Raw genomic sequence first — 23,674 nt, 5'->3', positions numbered from 1 at the left:
TATTTCAGTTTTAATTATTTATTTTTTGAATCAGCTTATTATTTTATATTTTGTATTCATTTTAATTTAAGTTAAAGTTTTAGTAATTTTCTTGTTATTGTCATTTTACTATTTTATATATATATATATATATATATATACTTATATATATATATATATATATATGTTTTCATAATTTTAAAATAAAAATGTATTGTTTAAATTTTATTTTTTAACAATTTTGTATTTTTATATTTTGTTTTCATTTTAATTAGAGTTAGTTTTAGTAATTTTGTTGTTTGCTATTGTCATTTTACTGTATATTTATATATATATATATATATATATTACTTTACTTTATATATATATATAAAGTATAATGACCATAATTGAAATTTGAAAATTCAAATTTTTAAATGTAAACATATACAAACATACACAAAAATAGTAAAATGACAATAACAACAAATTACTAAAACTTTAATTAAATTATTCATATGAGTCTGTGAATATATACGTCTATATCATTTTTATAATAAATATTTATTTCAGTTTTAGTTATTTTAGTTCCAATTCAACTAAATTAAATGAGAAGTGTTGCTGAAATCAGAATGAATTTTTTTAAAAATATATATTTTATTTCAAAAATTTCAATAAGTTTATTTTTTTTAGGTAACTAGACTTAACTAAGTGCATAAACAATTATTTAAACCATTTACAAAACTCACATGATAAAGGGAACTTTCTGCTTCATTAAGTCAAAGGTAATTTACGATCTATTCAAATTAGGAGAGAAATTCTTTCTCTTTAGTCCATTGGTGTTTTGAGGTCTCTCATGTCTTCTGCAGTTCCTTTGTTTTGAGAGGTAAATGAAAATGAATATTATGAAATTATTATAAAATAATTGTATTAATGTGTTACTATATGGCCCTGACTACTGTTACAATCACCTCTACATTATATAACTCTTCAATAAAATGTCTTGTATTAATGGTACAGTTTTAGCATGTTCATGTTTTTTACACCAAATAATAAAACTTTGATTTGTAGTAGTATATGAGTTATAATGAACAATGCTAAAATTGACTCTCTCTATAAAAATATAGCTTAAAATAAACAATAACTTTTAAAGAAGGGGAATAGAGAGGAGAAGTGAAAGTCACAGGGAAAGAACTGACACTGAGAGATGTTAAAAAAACGGTTTTAAAACCAGGTTTCATATTGAAAGTATTGGGTGGATGCCTTTTTAAAACGAATGATGGAAAAAGATGCTGTATTATGTGCAAAAAACAGTCTCAGAAAACCTTGGTTGCTATGATTACATAAGCACAGGAGAAAGAGACGCCCAAAAGAGGCAATGCAGCTTTCGCAATGAATTCCTCCCTGAATACTCAAATGCTTCACTGTCTGCTTTATAGCAGTTACTCTAAGGCTGTTATATACAAGCAAGGACCAATGGGATGTTACTATCACACCACTGATTTAATAGATGATCTTTTATTTATCTTTGTTGCAAGCAGACCTAACACATTTTTAGATTGAATTCTGCAGTCTACTAACTCAGTACACTTATTTACTTAAAATAAAACAGCTTAATATACTATATAATGATGTTTTATATTATATTCAAGAAAACAGAGATTTTAAGGGTGAGTTCAGTTAGTTTCAGAGAATTCATGTAGTTGTTTGTAATTGTAATTGCGAATACAACACTGCCCTCTAGTGTTCATTAATGTTTGTTACATGATCTTGATCTCTTTATTTTATTTATTTATTTATTTATTTATTTGAATGCACCATTGTCGCATAACTTTTAATATGTTTAATATGTAACAGAAACATAACCAGAATAATAAATAAAAAGAAAAATATACATTTCCATATCAACCACAATAAATCTTAAATTTTAAGTCACATGTCACATTTTCATCATTGCAAAAAATGCTTTTCTTACTTGGATTTTTTTTGTCTTGTTTCCAGCCAAAATGTCTAACTAATTTTAAATCAAGAAGGTTCCCTTCCGGAGGGAACTCTACGCTGCGTCCTGGTGGACACTTTGGGAACTGCCTTCAGCATGACCGGTTCTGAAACAAATGTATGAAACAACGATAGTGAACTTGACACTGGCCGGCGCCAGCCTATGACATCATCATCAGGCGCCTGCTAGTATAAAAGCAGGTGCCTGAGAGCACATTACCATCTTTTTGTCTTCAGAGTCCTCTGTTCTAAACGAGTGAGTACAGCGATGCCTAGAGAAAGAAAACTGTAGGAAGTGTGCGGATCCGTGTCAGAGAAATCTGACACTTGATGACGCACACGACCTTTTGTTTGGTGTGTTTAGGTGTAAGAGCACGCGCGCTCGGCTCTAGAAGAGCGGAGCGCGTTCATTGTGAGAGTTTCACTTTGAAGAAACTGAGGCTGCTCGGCGGCCGAGATTGCGGGGCTCACGGGTGGAGCTGGCTGACGAGTTTGAGAGAGCGTTTAATCGCTCGCGCACGTCAGCCGGAGACGAGAATGCGCTGCTAGCGGATGATGTGTTGTCTCTCACATCCTCCGGTTCTGCAGCGAGTGCTCTTTTGGCTTCAAGCCAGGGCGAGCAGGAGGTTGAAATGGAACAAATATGAGCTCGTTTGAGCCCATGCAGCCTCTCTGCCCCGCATATGAAGAGTTGATGTCTGTTATGGACCGCGCGGCTGCCCGCTTGTATCTACAGTGGAAGCCCGCGAGGGAGGAGGCCGCTCTCGGCAGACTAGACGAGCGGCTTCTTCCGGGCCATGACAAAGCCAACTCCTGTGAGCCTCCCATTCCTTCCTGATCTACTTAAGAGATCGAGAGGGAATGGGACAGGCCATATTCAGCCCGCATTCACAGGCATCGGCATGTGAATCATGCTGATGTCGAGGGAATGCACGGGCGCGGATATGTGACGATGTCTCTCGCTGACGGTTGCGAAAATAAAATATCTCTCAGAGCGAGGGACATCGACCCTGAAGGCTCCAAAGCATATGCGGCAGTGGCCGGTGCTCCTCTGCACACGATGGAAGTGTTGCAGAGGCGCACCAGGCTGATCTGCTAAAAGATCTGGACCGAGCCCCGGGGGTTTGCATCCCTTGCCGGTCCACGCCTCCACCTAAACACCGGGGGGAAACCAGGCCCGTCCTGGCCCAAGGGCCAGAGACGAGGCCAGTGTGGGGCTACCTGCCCCTCCCTTTTCCCCTTGACTCCGGGGCTGGGCCAACGATGAGACTAGGCTCCGTCTGTTGGCCCGGTATGTGAACAGTAAAGACACTTTAATAAAATATTCAAGCATGTATGTGTATGTTTTCCTTTGTCTACCAGCTCCGCTTGGGTGATTACTATTGCAGTTTCGAGCTCCTCTTGAGTTCTACTGCCACCAAGTGCCGAGTGTAGCCAGGTCTCCCCTCGTTCTACAAAAGAAAACAGCGTGTAGAGACCTACCTCCGCTAGAGTGAGCTTGGTATAGACATGATCCAACATACATATACATACGAGAATAACCCTCTTGAGCGTTGTCAAGCTGCTTCAGGCGGAGTACCGCTCTGCCGAAGCCTCCGCTCACTCAAACCCTGCTAAGAGTAATACTCTTTTTGCATGAGTGTGGTCAGGTACCTTCCCTGTGTATTTTCATATACACATATGTGAGACCTCCACTCTTGGGAGTTTGTGTGCTAGGGTGAATAGAGCGTTGTCAAGGCTCCCTCTCTGAGAGAGAGGTGTTTTACTAGAGCCTCCGCTCTCTTTAAAAAGCCCCGCTTTGAAGTAGAATTGAGTGTAGCAGGCCTAGGAGGCCTCCTCTCTGCGAAGTCCTCTGTGAAGAGAGACATAAAGATAATACTTCTTAGCGCTGAATGTGGCAGGTCATTTTTAGACCTCCATTCATGAGAGCTTTTTACTGGGTCGAGTGTTGCTAGGCTCCCTCTACATGAGGTGTTTCTGTTAAGCCTGCACTTCCCAGAAATACAGGCCGGGAGAACACAAGGTTAAGGCAGCTTGTGAACTCTTTCCGTGGACCTGTCACTACAAGCGTTGAGTGTAAAACAAAGTAGGCCTCCCTTCTATGAGAGGGCGTGTATTCCAAGGCCTCCACTCGATAGAGCTTCCTCAGTTGAGCGTCGTCAGGCTTGTTATGTTCGAGAGCTTAAAGCCTCCCTCACTGAAAGCTCCGCTTCCGGGTTCTGCTATCACCCGGGTTAATACAGGTGTCTTTCTCGCGAAACGCTTAGAGCACCTTCTTAAATCCACGTTTGTGGTGTTTGCTCACGCAAAGTCTTTGAGCACTCTCTGAAATCCACGCGAGTGGTGAGTGCACTAATTCAGGCACTTAACTAAAATCCATACTTATGGTAAGATTCCTCCCGTAAAGGCAGGTTCCTTTCTCCTACGGACCACGCAGGTAATCCTCCGTGCCCGTTCTTCGAGTTGGTTCCAAAACCCTTAAGTTTTACAACTCCTTCGATAGCACAGTGTAATAGGTCTCCCTCTGTCACAGCCAACAGTACTGAGACCTTCACTCTCACAGTTATAGCAGCTGGCAGGCCCATGAGTGCCTCGCTGACTATTTTTTGGGGGAGTGCAGTCTTCCACTCACCAAAAACTAGTGTTGTAGGCTTCTCTCCTTGGAGATGTAGTCTCGGAGCCTCCACTACACAGAGCTAGATGATAAATGAGAATTTTTCATTATTGGCTCTGACTGTGAGTATCTGCCTTTCTTGAGCGTCGAGTGTAGTCAGGCCTCCCCTCGCCTAGAGGGTTTTACCTGAGGCCTCCACTCTGTAGAGTTTCCTAGGGAGAGCGTCGTAGGCCTCCTCTCGCTTAGAGAGTCTTTCTGCTGAAGCCTCCCCTCTCCAGAAGCTCCGCTTTCAGGCTCCGCTATCGCCTAGAGACTGCAAATCTGGTGATCCTCGCTATGCTCAGGACACCTACTCAAAACCACAGATAGCGCTGCTAGCAGGATCGAGTGTCTGGCCTCCTCAGGCCTCACTCTCCAGGAGAGCTCCAAAATGAAGGTATTTCTGTCGCACAGGCTAGTCAGCCTCGCGGATGACCTTCAAGGCTAGAGTGTAGTTAGGTCATGAGACCTCCACTCTCAGAGTTCTTCCTTGCTAAGCACGGAGGTGCGTAAGGCTCCCTCTTTAGAAAGCCTCCACTCTCCAGACTCCACTCAGGCAGTACTGTCGTTTAGGCTGTTCAGCTTCGATGAACGCCTGCAGTGTTGAAGTGTAGTAGGTCTTGGGACCTCCACTCTTAGAGTCCTTCTGCTGCTCGCAGAACATTGCCAGCCTCACTCACAGAGTGTTGCCAGGCTTCCTTTCGGCGAAGCCTCCACTCCTCGGGAATCTCCACTTAGACAGGCCTGCTGCACAGGCTATTCAGCCTCACAGGCCGTCGTCAGTGTCAAGTGTAGTTAGGTCATGAGACCTCCACTCTGTAGATTCCCTCTGAGCAGAAGCTCCACTCGGGTAGTTCGGGTTGCATAGGCTATGCAGCCTCACTGAATACCCCCAGTGTCGAGTATAGGTTTTTTTCTCCGGGCGTGAGTGTAGTCAGGTCTCCCCTCACTGAAGGGCTAGTGAGACCTCCACTCCTAAGAGCTGGTGGACTGAACGTTGTCAGGTTTCCTCTCTTTTTAGAGAGTCTTCTGTGAAGCCTCCGTTCTCCAGAGGCTCCGCCTCCAGTACCTCTAGGCGTGAGTGTAGTCAGGTCTCCCCTCACTGAAGGGTTGTTTGAGACCTCCACTCCTAAGAGCTAGTGGATGGAATGTTGTCAGGTTTCCTCTCTTTCAGAGAGTCTTTTATGAAGCCTCCATTCTCCAGAAGCTCCGCTTTCAGTACTTTCAAGCGTGAGTGTAGCCAGGTCTCCCCTCACTGGAGGGTTATTTTGAGACCTCCACTCCTAAGAGCTAGTGGATTGAATGTTGTCAGGCTTCCTCTCTTTTAGAGAGTCTTTTATGAAGCCTCCATTCTCCAGAAGCTCCGCTTCCCCATCTATACCTGTAGCACTGAATGTTGTCAGGTCCCTAGAGCAGGCGTTCGCCCTGCCGAGACCTCCATTCCCTAAACTCCGCCCCTTATGGTCAGGGCGTTTATGAGCTCCTTCACTTAGAGAGCTAAGTGTAGTAGGCTTCCTCTAGGCCTCCACGCTTGAGAGTTGCGTGCACAGGTAGCCGGGCTAGCCGTGGCAGGTCACTGGGCCCCAGCGACTCTCGCTGATGCAGGGGTGATTTCCTTCTTGACTCCTCATTCAGTCAGTTTGGTCACCTATCCCTCGGCATGGCGGCGTTGGGATAAACGTTCCCAAAGTGTCCACCAGGACGCAGCGTAGAGTTCCCTCCGGAAGGGAACGTCTAGGTTACGTATGTAACCCCTGTTCCCTGAGGACAGGGAACGAGACGCTGCGTCTCAGGGCCATGCCTCGGGCCCTGCACATACCTCCGTCAGACAAAAAGATGGTAATGTGCTCTCAGGCACCTGCTTTTATACTAGCAGGCGCCTGATGATGATGTCATAGGCTGGCGCCGGCCAGTGTCAAGTTCACTATCGTTGTTTCATACATTTGTTTTTTTTTCATTTCAAACTGAAAACAAGATTGTTTTGTTTGTTTCAAGACAAAAACACACTTAAATTTGACTTGTTTTTTCTTAAAACAAGACAATAATTTTTACTTGTCAAGAAAATTCTTTTTGATTTAAGAATTTCGATATTTTGCCTGAAATGAAGGAAAACAATCTAAGTAAGAAAGGCATTTTTTGCAGTGATGAAAATGTGCCATTTGACTAAAAATGTAAGATTTGTTGTGGTTGATATGAAATTACTATTTTTATTATTATTTATTATTCTGTTTCTGTGACATATTAAACATATTAAAAGTTATGCGACAATGGTGCATTAAAAAAATTATTAAAATAAATTAATTAATTAAAAAATGCTTTTCTTACTTACATTTTTTTTGTCTTGTTTCTAGCCAAAATGTCTAACAAATTTTAAATCAAGAAGGATTTTCTAGACAAGGCTAATTGTTTTCTTGTTTTCAGAAAAACAAGTCAAAATTAAGTGAGTTTTTGCTTAGAACAAGCAAAATACGCCGCCAATGGGGTAAGCAATTATTATTATTTTTATTTTAAACAGAAAATTACTATTTTTATTGATATTTATTATTCTGGTTATGTTTCTGTTACATATTAAATATATTAAAAGTTATGTGACAATGGTGCATTAAAAAAAATAATAAATGAAAAAATATATAAAAATAAACATTTTTACATGCCCATATAGTTAGACATTAAAAAAACATATGTATAAAATATAATAATATATAATATTCTTCTATAGCATCCCTGCAAAAACACTCTTTTTAAAACTTTATTTTTAAGAGTGTAAAAAAAATCTGTATAAGATATAAAAATATATAATATTATTTTATAATATCAGTAAGTAAAATAACTTATGTAGGTCCTGAATCTAATTTCGTATTCATATTTTCTGCCATTTACAGATTTGTTATTATATATTTTAAATAAAAGAATAGTGTGTATGTTATTTGGTTTGTTGGAATTTAGAAATTTTATTTTATTTTATTTTATATTTTATTTTATTAATTTATTTTATTTGATATTTTATTTTATTGTATTTTTTATTATTTTTATTTTATTTTATTTTATTTAGTTTTATTATTTTATTTTATTAAATATTTTTACATGCCCATATAGTTAGACATTAAAAAAACATCTGTATAAAATATAATAATATATATTATTCTTCTGTAGCATCCCTGCCAAAACACTCTTTTTAAAACTTTATTTTTAAGAGTGTAAAAAAAAATCTGTATAAGATCTAAAAATATATAATATCATTTTATAATATCAGAAAGTAAAATAACTTATGTAGGTCCTGAATCTAATTTTGTATTCATATTTTCTGCCATTTACAGATTCGTTATCATATATTTTAAATAAAAGAATAGTGTGTATGTTATTTGGTTTGTTGGAATTTAGAAATTTTATTTTATTTTATTTTATTTTATATTATATTTTATTTTATTTTATATTTTATTTTATTTTATATTTTATTTTATATTTTATTTTATATTTTATTTTATTGTATTTTTTATTTTTATTTTATTTTGTTTAGTTTTATTTTATTTTTTATTTTTTTGATATTTTATTTTATAGAAATTTTATTTTATTTTATTTTTTATTTTATTGTATTTTATTGTATTGTATTGTATTTTATTTTATTTTATTTTATTTTATTTTATTTATTATTTTATTTTATTTTATTTTATTTTATTTTATTTTATTTATTTTATTTTATTTTATTTTATTTTATTTTATTTTATTTTATTTTATTTTATTTTATTTTATTTATTTTATTTTGGTGTGTCATATGACAGACCAGAAGCCATTTTGCTTTAAAATGTTCAGTTCACAACATCAGAATATCTCAGTGCAGTTTATTAGCTTGTGAATAGTTTTTTTTTTTTGTCTGATACAACTTAAAGTTTCAAGGAAGCTTTAGCTTTTGTTATATTTCCCATGCTTCTGTGTGTGTCTGTGGACTTGTTGCCCCTGAGCAAAAAACCAAATAGATTTCAGAGCTAAGTTTGTGTAACCAGAGCTGACATATGATTTTTTGTAGATTAAGGCTGTTTTAACTGAAAGATTGCATCGATTTGCAGCTCAACTGTCTTCATGTTGTATATCCCGGCAATTGGTTTTGTTTTGATCGATGAACTGGAGCCTTGAGGAGCTCTGTTGTGTAATGAAAGAGAGCTTGTGTTTAAAGCAGCACATTCACCTGCAGGCGTCTGGATCCTGACATTCACACACAAAGAAACGCTTTAGAGAGTTTCAAAACAGAGGCTGGGTCAGTTGTCACAAAGACTACTGTATAGTAAAGCTTTGAGTCAAATATCAAACCAACCAAATATATATGTTTTCTGATTTTGTTTATACGTCAGTAAACAGCAGTTTGTCATTGTGGCAACTTTGACACAAGAGTACTTATTACTAAAATAATATACTTTAAAATAATTTACTTAAGTGCAAACCAAGTGTTGTATTTTCAGATATTGCAATTAAATTAAAATATAGTTCACATTTGAGTACTTTTTATGTGCTTTAGTTTAACACATTAAAACCTTGACTAAATATATAAACATAAGTGTACCTAAAAGCAAAGATAAAACATGATTAAATAGTGTTTTCTTTAAGTAGACTCAAATGGCAATAATTTGTATTGCTACAGTTTATTTTAAGGTGATTATTGCTATTATAAACACTGAGTAAGATTACTAACTACATGCATGCTCTTAAAAATAAAGGGTTTTATTGGCATCAGTGGTTCTATGAAGAACCTTGAACATCCATGAAACCTTTCAAATGCAGAAACGGTTCTTTATAGTTGAAAAAGGTTCTTTAGATGATTAAAATGTTCTTTAAAATGGTTTAGGAACTGTTGGGGAGCCAAAAATGATTCTTCTACCTTCTAACCTTTACTTTTAAGAGTGTGCTTAGGGTTTGGTTAAAGGTTAATTACTTGGCTTTATGCATAATTTACTATTATTGCTATAATTAGTAACATGTAAGATGTTAATAAAGTCTATTTTATGGCCCCTCTTTTGTTTGGGGACCAGTTCTCACAATTAACTAACTATTAACTAGGACCTTTGTCTTAATAAACTCCTAATTTGCTGCTTATGAATAGTAAGGTAGTTCTTTAGGTATTAAGAGATCTAAAATATGCACTGCAAAAAAATGCTTTTTTTACTTAGACTTTTTTGTCTTGTTTCCAGCTAAACTATCTAAAAATTCTTAAATCTAGAAGGATTTTCTAGACTAGTAAAAAATATTTTCTTGTTTTCAGAAAAAAAAGTCCAAATTAAGTGTGTTTTTGCTTGAAACAAGCAAATATAATCTGCCAATGAGGTAAGAAAAATAATCTTGTTTTCTGTTTAAAATAAGTTTTTTTTTTGCTTACCCCATTGGCAGATTATTTGGCTTAGAACAAGCAAAAATTATAAATAATTTACTTAATTTTGACTTGTTTTCTTTTTTTTTACTTGTCTAGAAAAAGATTTTTTAGATATTTAGGCTGGAAACAAAGTAAGAAAAGCATTTTTTGCAGTGTGGGCATGCAAAATAAGGCATTAATATACATTTTTTGTGAAGTACACTTTTCTTGAAGTACTAATAAACAGCCAACATGCTAGAATTATGCATGCCAATAAGCAACAAGTTAACAGTGAATACAATTGGTCCCTATCTAATGTGCTAAAAATATGTGTTTTAAAAATATTATTTTAAGATTTGAAGTTCACTACAATTAAGTGCACTTGTTTTTCACGACATGCCACGCTAAATGATCAAAATATGTTCAAACTGTTTGTTTGTGTTTTCCTTAGGAAATATCAGTAAAATGTTCAGAAGCATTTTTAAGGTATGTGTACAGTAATTAACTTTCAGTCCTGAGAATTATTCACTATTCAGAAAGTGTTCTTCAGTGATAACATAGTCTTGTTATTATTTAAAATGACGAGCATTTGTGTAATTAACACAATACAAAATAGAGAGTGTAAGTTCAATACATTGGTATTAGAGTCCTTCTAGTTTGTGGCAGTATGAATATACTCTTAAAAATAAAGGTGCTTTAAAAGGTTCTTCACAGCGATGCCATAGAAGATCATTTTTAGTTCCAAGAAGAACCATTCAGTCAAAGGTTATTTAAAGAACCATCTTTCTAACCTTTTTATAATCTGAAGAAGCTTCTTTTGCACAAAGAACCTTTTGTGAAACAGAAAGGTTCTTCAGATGTCAAAGGTTCTTTATGGGACCATTCAGACAAAAAAAGGTTCTTCTATGGCATCGTGAAGCACCTTTATTTTTAAGAGTGTAAGTGGAATATTTTCACTTCTACTTTTGTGTAAAATAAGCCCTCAAAACCACAAAAAGTGTGCATTTAGATGATGTAAATATGTTAAAACTGCGTGCTAGTTCTCCTTTGTCAAGTTGCTCCACATCGCCCTCTGCTGTCCTTTTTTTTACACCTGCAAGATTCATGTACTTAAAAAATACCAAAAGAAAAATAACTTGTGAAAGTTTCAGAACACATTTATTGGAGCTGAATCTTTGGAATGTCAGTTGATCTGATTTGATCAGAGACAGAGCAGATGTGAAGGACTTGTTTCTTTTGTGATGCCGATGTTCAAATACAAAACATTGATATCCATTTTAAGGCCTTGCTGTTTTTTATTCATTTTTTCCTTCCTACAACAGCAACTTACAGAGGCAGTATTGAAAATAAAAGTTTTCTTTGCTTCCGCATCTTCTTGTAAAAAAAAGAAAAAGAAAAGAAACCAAAAATCAGCACAAAATTTCAACGACAGTACAAAAACCAAAAGAGAACGGGGTCGGGGGAACGGGAACTTTACTATAGGAAATCTGTATACCTTTTTCGATAATGAAAACATCTCCATAATTGACCATTTCAGAATCGTATTGCGCATTCTGAAACTAGATTAAAAAATGAACACTGTCTTTTTTTATTTCAGTTGTCTTTTTTACAAATGAATGCTATAAACACATAAACTTCATCAAATATATTGATCAGTGCAACATTGTTTCTTTTTCGTTAATGCTACAGTATGCTTTCTCACAGAATCCCGACCGACGCCGGTCGCCTTTACAGCTTCGGCCGACACACATGTAGCATCGACACGTGGATCCGTGTCGTCGGAAACTACCGGAAAGGAACGGGAAAACCAAAGTGTTTGCCACAGTATACAGCACAGTACATGAACATACCAAGAAACCTGTAGAAAACATTAGTATTGTCAGCAGTGAAGCCCTGTTATCGGTTCAACTACGTCACTGATCCATCCAGCAGTCCAGAATCAAAACCGTTGACCCGATGACGATGAGCGATGAGATGACATCTTAGCCGAGGTCTCCGGATGGGTTGTTGCGATTGGACCCTGCAGTTTGAGGCAACAGTCCTTTGGTACAGACACAAGGCCAATGACAGAACTCCACCATGACGCCAAGCGATGCGTGAGAACATTTAATAGCACCACTCTTAAAATGAGACTTTCACATGCATTCAAGCTCGACGGATGGTGAAACAAGAAGATGAAACCTGCGAGGCTTGAACCGTAGGCCGCTCACTTCAAATCCAATCAAAGCAATCAAGGCAATGATGAGTTTTTCTTCAATTTTTTTTTTTTTTTTGGTATGCTGGATAAACAGACATTCTGACTGCGATTATAGAGGATATGATGATGTTCGCTTATGAATCCAGGTGAACCAAACCTAAATGGTGATTTGTATTAACATCTGGGCTGCATCTTTTGGGAGCGTAGCAAAATAACCAAACAGGACGGAAAAAGCGCACGTTTCACTTTCACAAAACAGTCAGACGATTGTATTTACAACATACAACCCAAGAAAAAAGGGATACTGCAGCTTTCTTTTTTGTCCTTTTACTCGTTTCTTTGAAAAGGGCAATAAAATATATTAAAACTTATGTACAATATGCAGGATTTCAACATTAAAGCGCTATGGATTTACCGGGATTTTGCTTTTTCCACAACTAAAACACTAAGAAAACAACAGAGGAGCCAAAAAAGATGTACCAAAGGCACTGACTGAACCATACCCAGAATGCAACAGGGCTGGATGATTTTCCACCCCCTTTGATCCGAACTACCTTCCCTTGGATATGTATGGTTCATTGGGTTTTTTTTTTGTTACACATCTCCTTAAAGCGCAAAACAACCTTTTAAAATAAAAATAAATGATTTTTTTCCTCCTATAAAAAAAAAAAAGATAAATACTTTATAACATTATTATATATTGGTCTCAACACCAGCATCCGATTGTAAAAATGATCAACCAAAAATAATACAAAATAATAAAATTAAAATAATAATTTCAATCATCTGTACATATTCTTATTTTCCATTTTGTTTTTTTGTTTTTAAATCCTTGTATTCAATGTTTTGTACACAGTGTCCCCTACTGGTAGGTTCCGTTCACTGCAGCTCCTGAGAAAAGCATGGCTCAGTCCCAGACCTCCTCCTCCTCCTCCTCCTCCTCCCATTGGTTCGCTGAACCACAGAGCCTTGTCCTCCTCCAACCGGATGGCATCGGCAGTCCGCTTTAGCCCCGCCCTCCCTGAGGAGAGGTTCCCTCTCGTTGGTTGGCGTCTCACGCTTCTGAGTACGTGTTCTGTGAGTTGAGCTTGTCCTTCTTTAACTTGACTCCATCCACTAGCTCAAAGTTATAGTTTTCCAGGGCCGATAAGTTCCTGTCGGACATGCCGCTGTGGGAGCAGGCGCAGTAGAGGACCACGCCGCATATGGCGCCCAGGAACACTCCCAGCGCGCTCATGGCGATGATGGTGATGAGGATGGGGTCCAGCGTCTTCAGCATGTTTCCGGCTCCGCTGATATCGTGGTTCTCCACAATCTCAGGGAAGTCTGTGATGTCCACAACTAGAAGAGAACAGAGGAGCAAGCTTGTTTTAGATACGGATTACTTTTTCCAAGTAACTAGTGAAGTAACGCATTACTTTTTAATTGACAAGAAAATATCGAAGTTACTTTTTCAAATAAGTAATGCGCTACTTTTTCCCCTCATTTATTGATTAAAAGTCCCGATGCTGAGAGAAATTGTAAGATGTTACTTTAGTTCTAGAATAAATGTGAACATGCATTAATTCATCTCACTCACTAAAAAAACAGATACAGTATTCCTCAAAATGAATAAAAACTGGAATTCAACGCAAACCTGCAATATAATAAATAATAAATACACTGTAAAAAATTTGACCAGTTTCAACTTAAAAAGGTAAGTTCGGCAGCTGCCTTAAAATTTTAAGTTAAATCAACTTCAAACTACAATAAAATTTGTTAAAATGACTTGTACTTTTAAGTTGATTTAACTTAATTTTTAATGCAGCTTAAATTCTTAAGTTGAAATTGGTGAAAACTTTTTACAGAGTATGTTAAATAATACAAATATTCTTTATGTATTTAATTCTATTATTATTTACCGATGTCTTTGCTGCCGACCTTCGATGATCCAATTCATCCATACTAATAAGCAAAAATTACTCAAGACAATCGAACATTTGTTTTTCTTTTTTTTATTGCTGAAGAGTTGACATTTGTTCTTCTGCGGTCTACTGTACAGACGTCAATTTACTTTTCTCTAAGCCTGAGGCTTTTGGTGTGAAAAGGCTTTTACATTTGCAAAAAATATAACTTTTTATATTAAAAACAAACAAGCAAGCCCTGCCCAGTTTTAAAAAGTAACGTAACGCATTACTTTCCATAAAAAGTAACTAGTTTTTAGTTTAGTTAATTAGTTACTTTTTCACAGAGTAACTCAATATTGCAATATTGTTACTTTTAAAAGTAACACTGTACATGAACAATGTCATATGAAGTCCCTCAAATTTCATTTAGAAATGGCTAGCAAGTAACTGTGAAGTTGAAGCACTAAAATAGTATTTTTCTTGTACAGTGTACTCCAATAAGCTTGTTTTAACAGTATCTTTAGTCACTAATTTCGAGAATGATCCTACATTTATTTAGCATTTGCGTGCGTCAGATTTGAGAAAGCCACTTACTGATTTCATTGAAGTTGTCTTCAGGTAGAATTGGCTCTGCTGGGACATCTGGGTCTATAAAAGAGCAACATAAAACAGTCAGGAGATGTATATAGTCCAATATTATCACCTGAGTCAGTGTTGTTAACCAGGGTCGTAAGCACACTTCCAAATGGCCACAATATGGCCTAAAATTATTTAAAAAAGTCAAAACAAGCTTTAAAAGCTATATATAAGTTGCAATCATATTTTAATTTGATCCCCTCACTGCCATTATATTTAAGGACCAGAGTTCTCTTGGCCTTGGAAAACCTGGATTTATGAGAGAAGTTTTAACAAGTGATTTCTAATATAAATTAATAAAAGTAATACGTAATATAAATGAATAAAATCTTAAAAAGATTGAGTAGCACAGGTATATTTGTAGTAATTGGTCAAAATTATTGATTTTTCTTTTATGCCCAAAATCATTAGGATAAGTAAAGATCATGTTCTATGAAGATTTCCTACTGTAAATATGTCACTTAATTTTTGATTAGTAATATGCATTGCTAAGAACTTCATTTGGACAACTTTAAAGGCGATTTGACTATTATATATTAAATCAGATTACAGATATTCAAATAGTTGTATCTCGACCAAATATTTTCCTAACAAACCATACAAAAATGGAAAGCTTATTTATTTTAGCTTTCAGATGATGAAAAATTCGACCCATATGACTGGTTTTGTGGTCCAGGGTCACATATTTTTTTTTTTCTAGTTTTGACAAAGCTCTAAAATATTTTACTGGGAAGAAATAGCTAATTAAAAAAGACAAAAAGTAATCATAAATGACTAAATTCATAGTCTGGTCAGGTATGTTTTGGTGCTGGGATGCTGGTTTTAGCTGGTTTATCCTGGTGCTTGACCAGCAACATGACCAGCATAAACCAGCAAAGGACCAGCACAAACCAGCTAAAACTGGCATCCCAGCACCAAAACATAACTGACCAGCATATGCTGTTTTTTTTCAGCAAGGCTGACTAAGGTCTATTGCTATTTCTAGTGTGTATAAATAAAAAGAGTTTCAATTTGAGCAGTTTTTAATTACAGAAAAAGTACCAGAAATATCTAAAGCCATAGGATGTATGACACAGTCTTGACTTGTCTCAGTGTAGTTTGCGCTATAATTGTTTAAAATGACTCACCCTTGCAGTCGGCCATGTTCAGATTGTCTAAGATTTTGATGTCATCCACCGCAATGTCTCCCCAACTTTTTCTCTCCACTACACTTTCAATTACAACCTGAAATAAAGACAAACACCACAATTCAATTTTAACTACAGTACATTTAAAATGCAATCAGTGTATATTATCATATCTTCTTCTTTCAATACCTGGTAGGGTTTATTGGAATGTGGTATGAGCACACGTCCCTCCCTCCAACGGTTGCCTTGATGGCCGCTGACCGTCCAGAGCAGGACATCAGCTAAGCCCTGGCTGCTTTCTCTGCGCTGCTTGATATGTAGCGTGCCAATGTGCGAGCCAAACATGTGGTACCAGAAGGACAAGCACAAGTCCGAGTCCTGTCCTGACACTGACGGACTCACTAACCGAGCCACTTCTGTCTCCTGAGCACCTGTTGCCAGCGTGTAGATGAAGTTCCCTGATCCGCCTACAGCAGATGGAGAGAATCAATGTGAGTTTCGGATGTTTCACACTTTCCATGCTGCAAGGCCAATGGGTACATTTTTTTCTTACCAGTGTGGTCCATGTTTGGGCCGGTGTTTAGAGTCGGGGTGCCGCTGGACTGGATCTGCCACCTGAAACCGCTGTCCTCTGACATCCAGCCACAGAATGAAGGATCATTGGCCCAGCCAAAGTCACAGGCAAACCACAGGAATGCTAAAGAGAGAACACACGCATAAGGGGAAAGATTATTAACATATGCACTATTATATTTCATATTACTAAAGCAGTGACATGCACACAGAACATTATTCATATTTAAGTATTTTTTAAAATATTTAATAATAATATAAAATAATTTTACTATGATAGCATTTATACATGTGTGTAAGTTGTCTATTTTCTTTTCCTCACCAAGGCTGCATTTATTTAATTAAAAATATAGTAAAATGAGTAATATTGTGATAAATTATTACAATTTAACCTAACCATTTTTTATGTGAATATCTTTTAAAATGTAATTTATTCCTGTGATCAAATCTGAATTTTTAGCATCATCAGTTTTGAGCAATAAAAATTTAAACAATTTCTTAATTTGTTATGCAAGATATCTTCTTTTTAAAATGTGATTTAAATTCTCTCTCTCTTTTTTTTTTTAGATGTTGTCAACTTTGTTTTATTGTTGGGTAAATATCATATTCATACATGTAAATGGAAAAAATGTAAGACCTCCTTTAATGTATTTCTTTGTGAGTTTTAAGTACTTTAAAAATCTCAATAGAAAGTCTGAAACTCTTTAATTATCTCCAAATATTTATTTATTTTAATATACTTTATTTGATTTTAATTTTTCTATTGATTCTTGCTCTTTGTGTGTGTGTTTTCTCTTTTCCCTCATTCTTTTTATATTGTTGGAAGTATAATATTTATGTTGATTATTTATAGTATTTATGGTGCATGTGCCTTATGTTGTTCCCTGTCTTATGTAAATTTTCGCAATAAAATAAATATATAAATAAGATTAAAAATGATAAAGATAAAGACAAAAAAAACAAAAAAAAAACTCCTGTCTTGAGTGTCACATGATCCTTCAGAAATCATTCTAATATGCTGATTTATCTGATTATCAATGTTGAAAACCATTGTGCTGCCCAACATATCTGTTGAAACTGTGCTACATTTTATTTTTCAGGATTCACAGATGAATAGCAAGTTCAAAAGAACAGCATTTATTTGAAATATAAATCTTTTGTAACACAACAAATGTCTTTACTGTCACTTTTGATCAATTTGAATGCATCCTTGGTGAATAAAAGGATTAATTTCTTTAAAAAAATATTTGTTTGAAGCTGCTTTGTGATTGTTTGGACTCCACAAAGGGCCAAAGCAAAATGTTTTATATCTACTGACCACTTGATGGCAATAAAGAGTTATTTTCCAAGCAGAAAACAGCAACATTTAAGCATGAGCATTGCCAAATCCATTCCAAATTCTGTCGTGCCTAAGCCAAATCCACATTTATACACCAAATATAGCAAGATCTTGAGCGAGAATACAGAGCAGACGAAACAATGAAGCTTTGAAATGGAGATTGACATGAAAGAATGAGGGAGGGATTTAACGATGTTAGATTGAGTGAGAGATAGAAAGCCAGAGAGAGAGAGCACGAAAAGCAAGAGAGAATTGAGACGGACAGAATAGCAGAAGCACGTCTAGGATGTCAGCTATGCCGGTGCCTGCACAGCCTCAGCACTGCTTTTCTAGACAGTTTAATAAAGCCAAGCGCTCCGCTCCCTTAATAATGCCAGGATTCTCCACGAGTTTCGCAGGGTATTTGCTCACTGAATGCGAAGGAAAGAATTTCCCATTAAAAGCCGCAGCTCAGGCATGCAGCCACTGCCGCTGCAAAAAATGCCAGTTTCCAATTAAAAGTTATTTCTTCTTTTCCATCTTTAAATGGACTGGGGCTGTCGCAGTGGAGGACAGTGCAAGGATACGTTTTCACCACAGTCCAGAACGTTCTACCAGTTTTGAATGCTTGTCATAGCAAATAAACCACATCCAATAATAGAAAGTGCATGCATCTACTCAATGCTAACCAACCAGGATCACACACACACAAGGACACATGCTTATTAGGACCTTCAATCTATTCAGTTGTTTTGCTGTTGTGATGAGGCTCAGACAGGGCCAAACACACACACATACTGGCTAATTAGACAAGGTCAGTTAAGGGGCATTTCTCATTTGCCCATTAGTGAGCAGTCTTGAATGGCTAATCAGTCATTACGCTGAATTAGCAAATCAGAGGGGCTCTTTATAGATTTTTACAAGAACACTTCAGAAACGAGATTACACACCCATCTTTGAGTTTACAGACTGACAATCAAATGGCCTCAACAATCAAACAAAGCAATAAGAACATTTTAAATAAGAATTATCTTACTGAAGAAGAAAAACAGGTAGTCTAGCACCAAACTCATGTTAAATCAACATAAATATTTTAAATGTGCCCCTCAGAGATGTCTATGCACATTGAACTAGGATAGAAAAAAGTATGCTAACACTGCAAAAATGGCACGCCGCACCTTTAAGGGAGTATGCATTAGCACAGTCCTAGATAATTATGGATAGAATTAGATATAAGTACCTTTCTCACCTGGAACGGTGCTCATCTCTGTGGTCGTCTCTGGCGCGGCGGTTCCACCTGTAGAGTGGACACAGTGAAGGCCATTAGACGAAAAGTTAAAATGAGACACTGGGTAATATTTTATTTGGATATTATCAGGAGGTAAGGATCTAACTGTGCTAATTCCCCTTTTTGTATTTGCTTAGCATTTTTAAAATGAGCTTTGCCGGATGAGACATGCAAATACGTTTCTTCTCATGTGGAACCTTTACTTTTAGCATTTAGCAGAGGGGAGTGTAATTTTGTGCAACACACACTCTGTGAGACTGCACTGAGGTGAACACTGAGGAGATTAGAGGCATTTTTAATGTACTGTTAGTTCTAGCAGCTGGAGAGCAGGAGAAACTTTAATAGTCAAACATGAATACCAAGGTAAGTGCAAGCTTGGATGGAATGAAGTATTATACTACTGCATGCTACATACTATTTAGTACTGTTAATGTTTACCATTTTTTTTATGAATTACGGAATGGAACAAATTGGAATGGAATAATAACATACTGCATGCTACATGCTACATGATATTCTGCATACTATTTACTTTAAATATTGTACAATTATGTAAATGTTGAATTCTGCATACTACACAGTATATACTTCATACTGCTTACCATTTTTAAATTTATGTGAAGCAGTATGTAGTATTCAACAATAATGGATTTTTTAAACTGTATGTTGCGACATGACCTTGCAGAACTAAATACAGTAAATTTGCATTTTTAATCCAATTTTGTATAAACCAATCTTAAATTTTGGCAGTCCACAAAGTAGAACTTGAGATTGCATTTGATATGGCTCGCGGTTCATTCATCACTGTCTGGCTTTTGTAATGAAATGGAAGGTCAAGTGGAGCGCATTTGGCAAATGTAGTCGGTTATTTCAGGATTAGATGCATACAGAACATTTGCATACCATGCACAGTATACTTTGCTTTTAGTAGGAGTAGTGTTGTAAGTGTGGATATGGGCGAAGAAATGATTAGGGTTGTAGTGTGAGGAGTGATTAGAAATAGCATTCCCAAAAAAGACTAAAAGAGTTGATATTTGCGGAGGCAAGGGAGGCAGTCTAGTGGGATTAGCATGGCAAAGGGGGCAAGATGCAGTAAATAAGGGTGCAGTCTCTGCAGACGAGTGTTAGCACCTGTCTGGTCGTAGTCATCACCTGTTCCACTATGGCAGTTGGCCTGGTCATCGTCACACTCGTCCGATGGCGTGGTGGAGGAAGCGGGCGTAGTAGGGGGAACTGTGGGCACTAGAGAGAGATGGAGTCAGAGTCGGAGAGAAAAAGAGATACTCATTATTTATGAAAATACAAACTGTGACACAGTGACGAATCACTTCTCTTCCCAAAAACCATGGTGGTACCAAGGTACATTTTCATCATTTTTCATTACCCAAGTGATTACCGAAAGTCCAAAACCATGTAGGCTACTACTATGGTATTATTTGTACGTCCTTCCACAAATCATCTCAATGATTATGCTCTTTCTGTAGTCTTTTCAAGTCTGTAGTCCTTTGATACGGGCCTGTGCGTGACTCTGGGTGCTGGGGTTTTGGCTGCAGGGTTGAGGATGTGATGCTCCACCCTGGGCCAGTACTGCTCGCTGAAACTGCTGTGTCCTCTCATTATGGCTGCCTGTGCCCCTTTGGATGTGGCCTTTGCCTGCATCTGCCTAAAGCCCTGTGTTTACTCTCAGCTTGTAATGAGCTGCCCTTAAGCCTGTAGGGCTTTCCCGGGATAGAAGGAGAGAAAAAATGAGCAGGGAGGGAGAGGGGGAAACGGGAGCTGTAGTGGAAGCTGCGCTGGTGAACTGAGGCCGTTTTAAAGAGAGTCTCTAAAGCAGTGGGGTCACAGCGAGGTCACCGCGCTGGCTCTGGACAGCGTTGTTGATCGCACGCTCCTGCTAGGACTTAGCACCCTGCTGTTAGGAATGCGTACGTGTGTGTATGGGGTCACTTGTCTGATTGTGAGGGTTTTAGCTAAGACAGAGAACGAAATTGGGTGAATTTACATACACAGCGTTGGACTGCGAGTGCATGTGCTGGCATTAAAAGTGAAAACAAGCATTATCATCCGACTAAAGCTCCCGGTGGGATGCTGTGGCTTACACAAGCAAGTCTCACAGTCGCTCAGAAATCCAATATGTAAATCCACTTAACGCTGCCTCAACAGAAAACACACACACACCCCATCAGAGCTAAACTAATTCGGAAAGAAAGACAGAGGGGAAGACATCAAGGACCTTTCCGTAATCCTTCAAGGCAGGTGGACCAAAGATTATCTCCAGCTGTGAGGGGCCCTGTTATTTAGGAGTGTCACAGGCCCATGGTTTTCTGGGTAGGAGACATCCTTTGATGCCGCATCTGCGGGACAAGTAATTATGAAGAAAGCTAAGCCGTACCCTATCCTGTTCTCCGGAGTGGATAAGTCCAAATTCAATCAAATAGCATCTGTACTATAAGACCACACACTTGAGGACTCTCAACTCTTTTAGATCAAAGGTCTATAATTTTGTTCATTTGCTTTGGACAATATGTCTTTGGCTTGTTGCGAGATTGTCCATTTTCTTGTTGGAATAAGCAACTCCCTACACTAGGCAAAAGTTACACTAGAGACCCTTTCACACAGCATGTTGATTCCGGAAAATTGCCAGAGAGCCTTTTGTGTGAACGCAAACACGTTCCGGGATTGATCCCGGGTTGGGGACCTAGTAACATTGCCGGGATCAGTCCCAGAATGAGTGCTATGTGAACAAATGCCAGAACGAATGCCGTAAGGGCTGATGATGTAGTTTATTTTCTCTTTTACCGGGTGTTTTGAAGGCAGATTAATGTTCACGACAAAAAAGTATGTGCAAACTGTAATGAAGCAGCAATCAGAGAGCTCCTTACTGTCCGCATTGAAGCGGAGATAGTTCGCTAGTTTAGTGGAACGGTATGCATCGCATTACACATTACATCCCAATTTCACTTTTCTTTACAGGATCTTTACGTGTTGTTTGTGAATGCACGCACAGATTCCGGAAAATCACTGGCAGTGTGAATGAACTAAAATCAAATGATTGTGGGACAAATCACAGGACATATTGTCTGTGTATTTTCCGGAACCGCTGTGTGAAAGAGGCTTAGCAGAGTTAAGTTAGTAGCATCACTACTTGGGTTCTCCTCAGCATGTGGGGTTGTGTGCGTGTCTGTCAATGAGTTTTCAACTCACCTTCCATTTCACAGCCCAGGAGTTCCAATCTAAGTCCCATCCCAGCAGGAGTGGCTCTGTCTGGGTACACCCTAACAAAGCGTGTCAGTATAGGCTCCACCGTCCTCAATGCTGGTGTGTCATAGTTCAAATTCCCCTCAAATATCTGCCAAGAACAACGACAGAGTCAGAGACAAAATTTAGCAGTCAAGCAGAGAAAGAGAAACTTGGAAAGATAAAAATGGAAAAAGTGAAAGCTTTATTAAGAGTATCCCAAAGTTAGTCTGACAGGGACCACAAAGAACAGAGCTTTAATGAAAGAGAACGAGTGAGAGGGCACACAGCTCACACCTTTCTTAACTTGGGCCCTACTGTATTTCCAGAGCACTGGAAAAAAGAAAGTCTTCATCTTTACTTCTGACATGGTATGGCTGAGCTAGCGTAAGAAAAGAAAGGCTGCAGGCTAACGCTGCAGTCTACGACAGCAGGATGCAAAGGCTTTCAAAAGCATCCGCCTTTGACTTCACACTTCTGAAGCCTTAAAACCCAGACACAAGGTACCACAGGAGACAGACATAAAAAAGGAAGGAAAGACACTCGCCAGAGGTAACAAAGGTACAGAAGGTACGAGAAGTACGAGAAGTCATGAAAGAACAGTAATGGCCATCAGAGCTAATGTGTCTCCTTTTGTCCTTCAAACTACGGATGAGATATAAGGGTTTTATATAAGGGGCTTTCTAGGATTGATATTCCAGTTCAGCTTTTTGATAGGGGATAAGGCACATAGTCTATGCTCTACAAAATAGTCCCATGTACCATTTCTTTTGAAAATTGTCTATGATCGCAAATGTTATTTTGTTTTGGTATTATGACTGGTTTTAGGATTAAGATTATTAGTAGTATTGTTAAATGCATTTGGGATGTTTCCCCAACATTTTGCTCACAGCATTAGGCTAATTATTATCATTATCTCCTCTGTCCATCTAAAGGCTTCAGGAAGAATACATTATAGCTCCAATTTCAACTTTCTTAAACTAATTTTTCAATCAAACCAGAGTCAATCTTAGACAAGCACTTAAGAACCTCATTCAAAACTATTCTAGATGAACATCTAGTTTAGGTCGAACTATCTTCCAGCTTCCCTATATCTCACCTTGGGCTTGTTGCCAGTAGCGTCCATCACCATTTTATAGTCGGATCCGTTGTTGCTGTAGCCCAGGCGAAACTTCTTCATGAAGACCTTGTTATCACGGTGTTTACCTCCCTGGATGATCAAACCTCGGAGCAATTTCTCCTCACCCAGATCTATCTGAAGCCACTCGTCGACATACGGCTGGGGCTGCGGCAACAACGTCCATCCTGATCGGCTGGTCAACAGACGGGCATTCTCTGACACCCAGGTGCGCTCGGTGTGGGATGAAACTGTGATCTGAGAGTCTGCGATAAGTCCTGAGACCATTCCAAGCATTCCGGAACATGGGTACTCTGTTGAAGGACAAAGACAATATTAGATGCAAGG

General features: G+C 37.7%; 1 protein-coding gene across 4 annotated transcripts in view; it reads right to left on the bottom strand.

Annotated features, from left to right (window-relative positions):
* Nucleotides 1-11,083: 11,083 nt before the first annotated feature.
* The window catches only part of nrp1a (neuropilin 1a), a 65,574-nt gene continuing 52,983 nt past the window's right edge, over nt 11,084-23,674 (bottom strand). Inside the window, exons 9-17 of one of the 4 annotated variants that reach the window (XM_073830427.1) lie at nt 23,309-23,640; nt 22,177-22,321; nt 20,104-20,214; nt 18,925-18,981; nt 16,347-16,490; nt 15,983-16,260; nt 15,794-15,890; nt 14,625-14,678; nt 11,084-13,485 (exon numbers count right to left, since the gene is read on the bottom strand). In XM_073830427.1, the coding sequence (XP_073686528.1) occupies nt 13,199-13,485; nt 14,625-14,678; nt 15,794-15,890; nt 15,983-16,260; nt 16,347-16,490; nt 18,925-18,981; nt 20,104-20,214; nt 22,177-22,321; nt 23,309-23,640 (1,505 nt within the window). In that variant the 3' untranslated portion in view covers nt 11,084-13,198. The remainder of the gene's footprint in view (nt 13,486-14,624; nt 14,679-15,793; nt 15,891-15,982; nt 16,261-16,346; nt 16,491-18,924; nt 18,982-20,103; nt 20,215-22,176; nt 22,322-23,308; nt 23,641-23,674) is intronic. The other 3 variants (XM_073830428.1, XM_073830429.1, XM_073830430.1) reach the window with 3 other exon arrangements.

The sequence above is a fragment of the Garra rufa genome, chromosome 24 (assembly GCF_049309525.1).
Source record: "Garra rufa chromosome 24, GarRuf1.0, whole genome shotgun sequence".
NCBI lineage: Eukaryota > Metazoa > Chordata > Actinopteri > Cypriniformes > Cyprinidae > Garra > Garra rufa.
The sequence above is the reverse complement of the archived record's forward strand: the minus strand, read 5'-3'. Positions and strand labels throughout refer to the sequence as shown.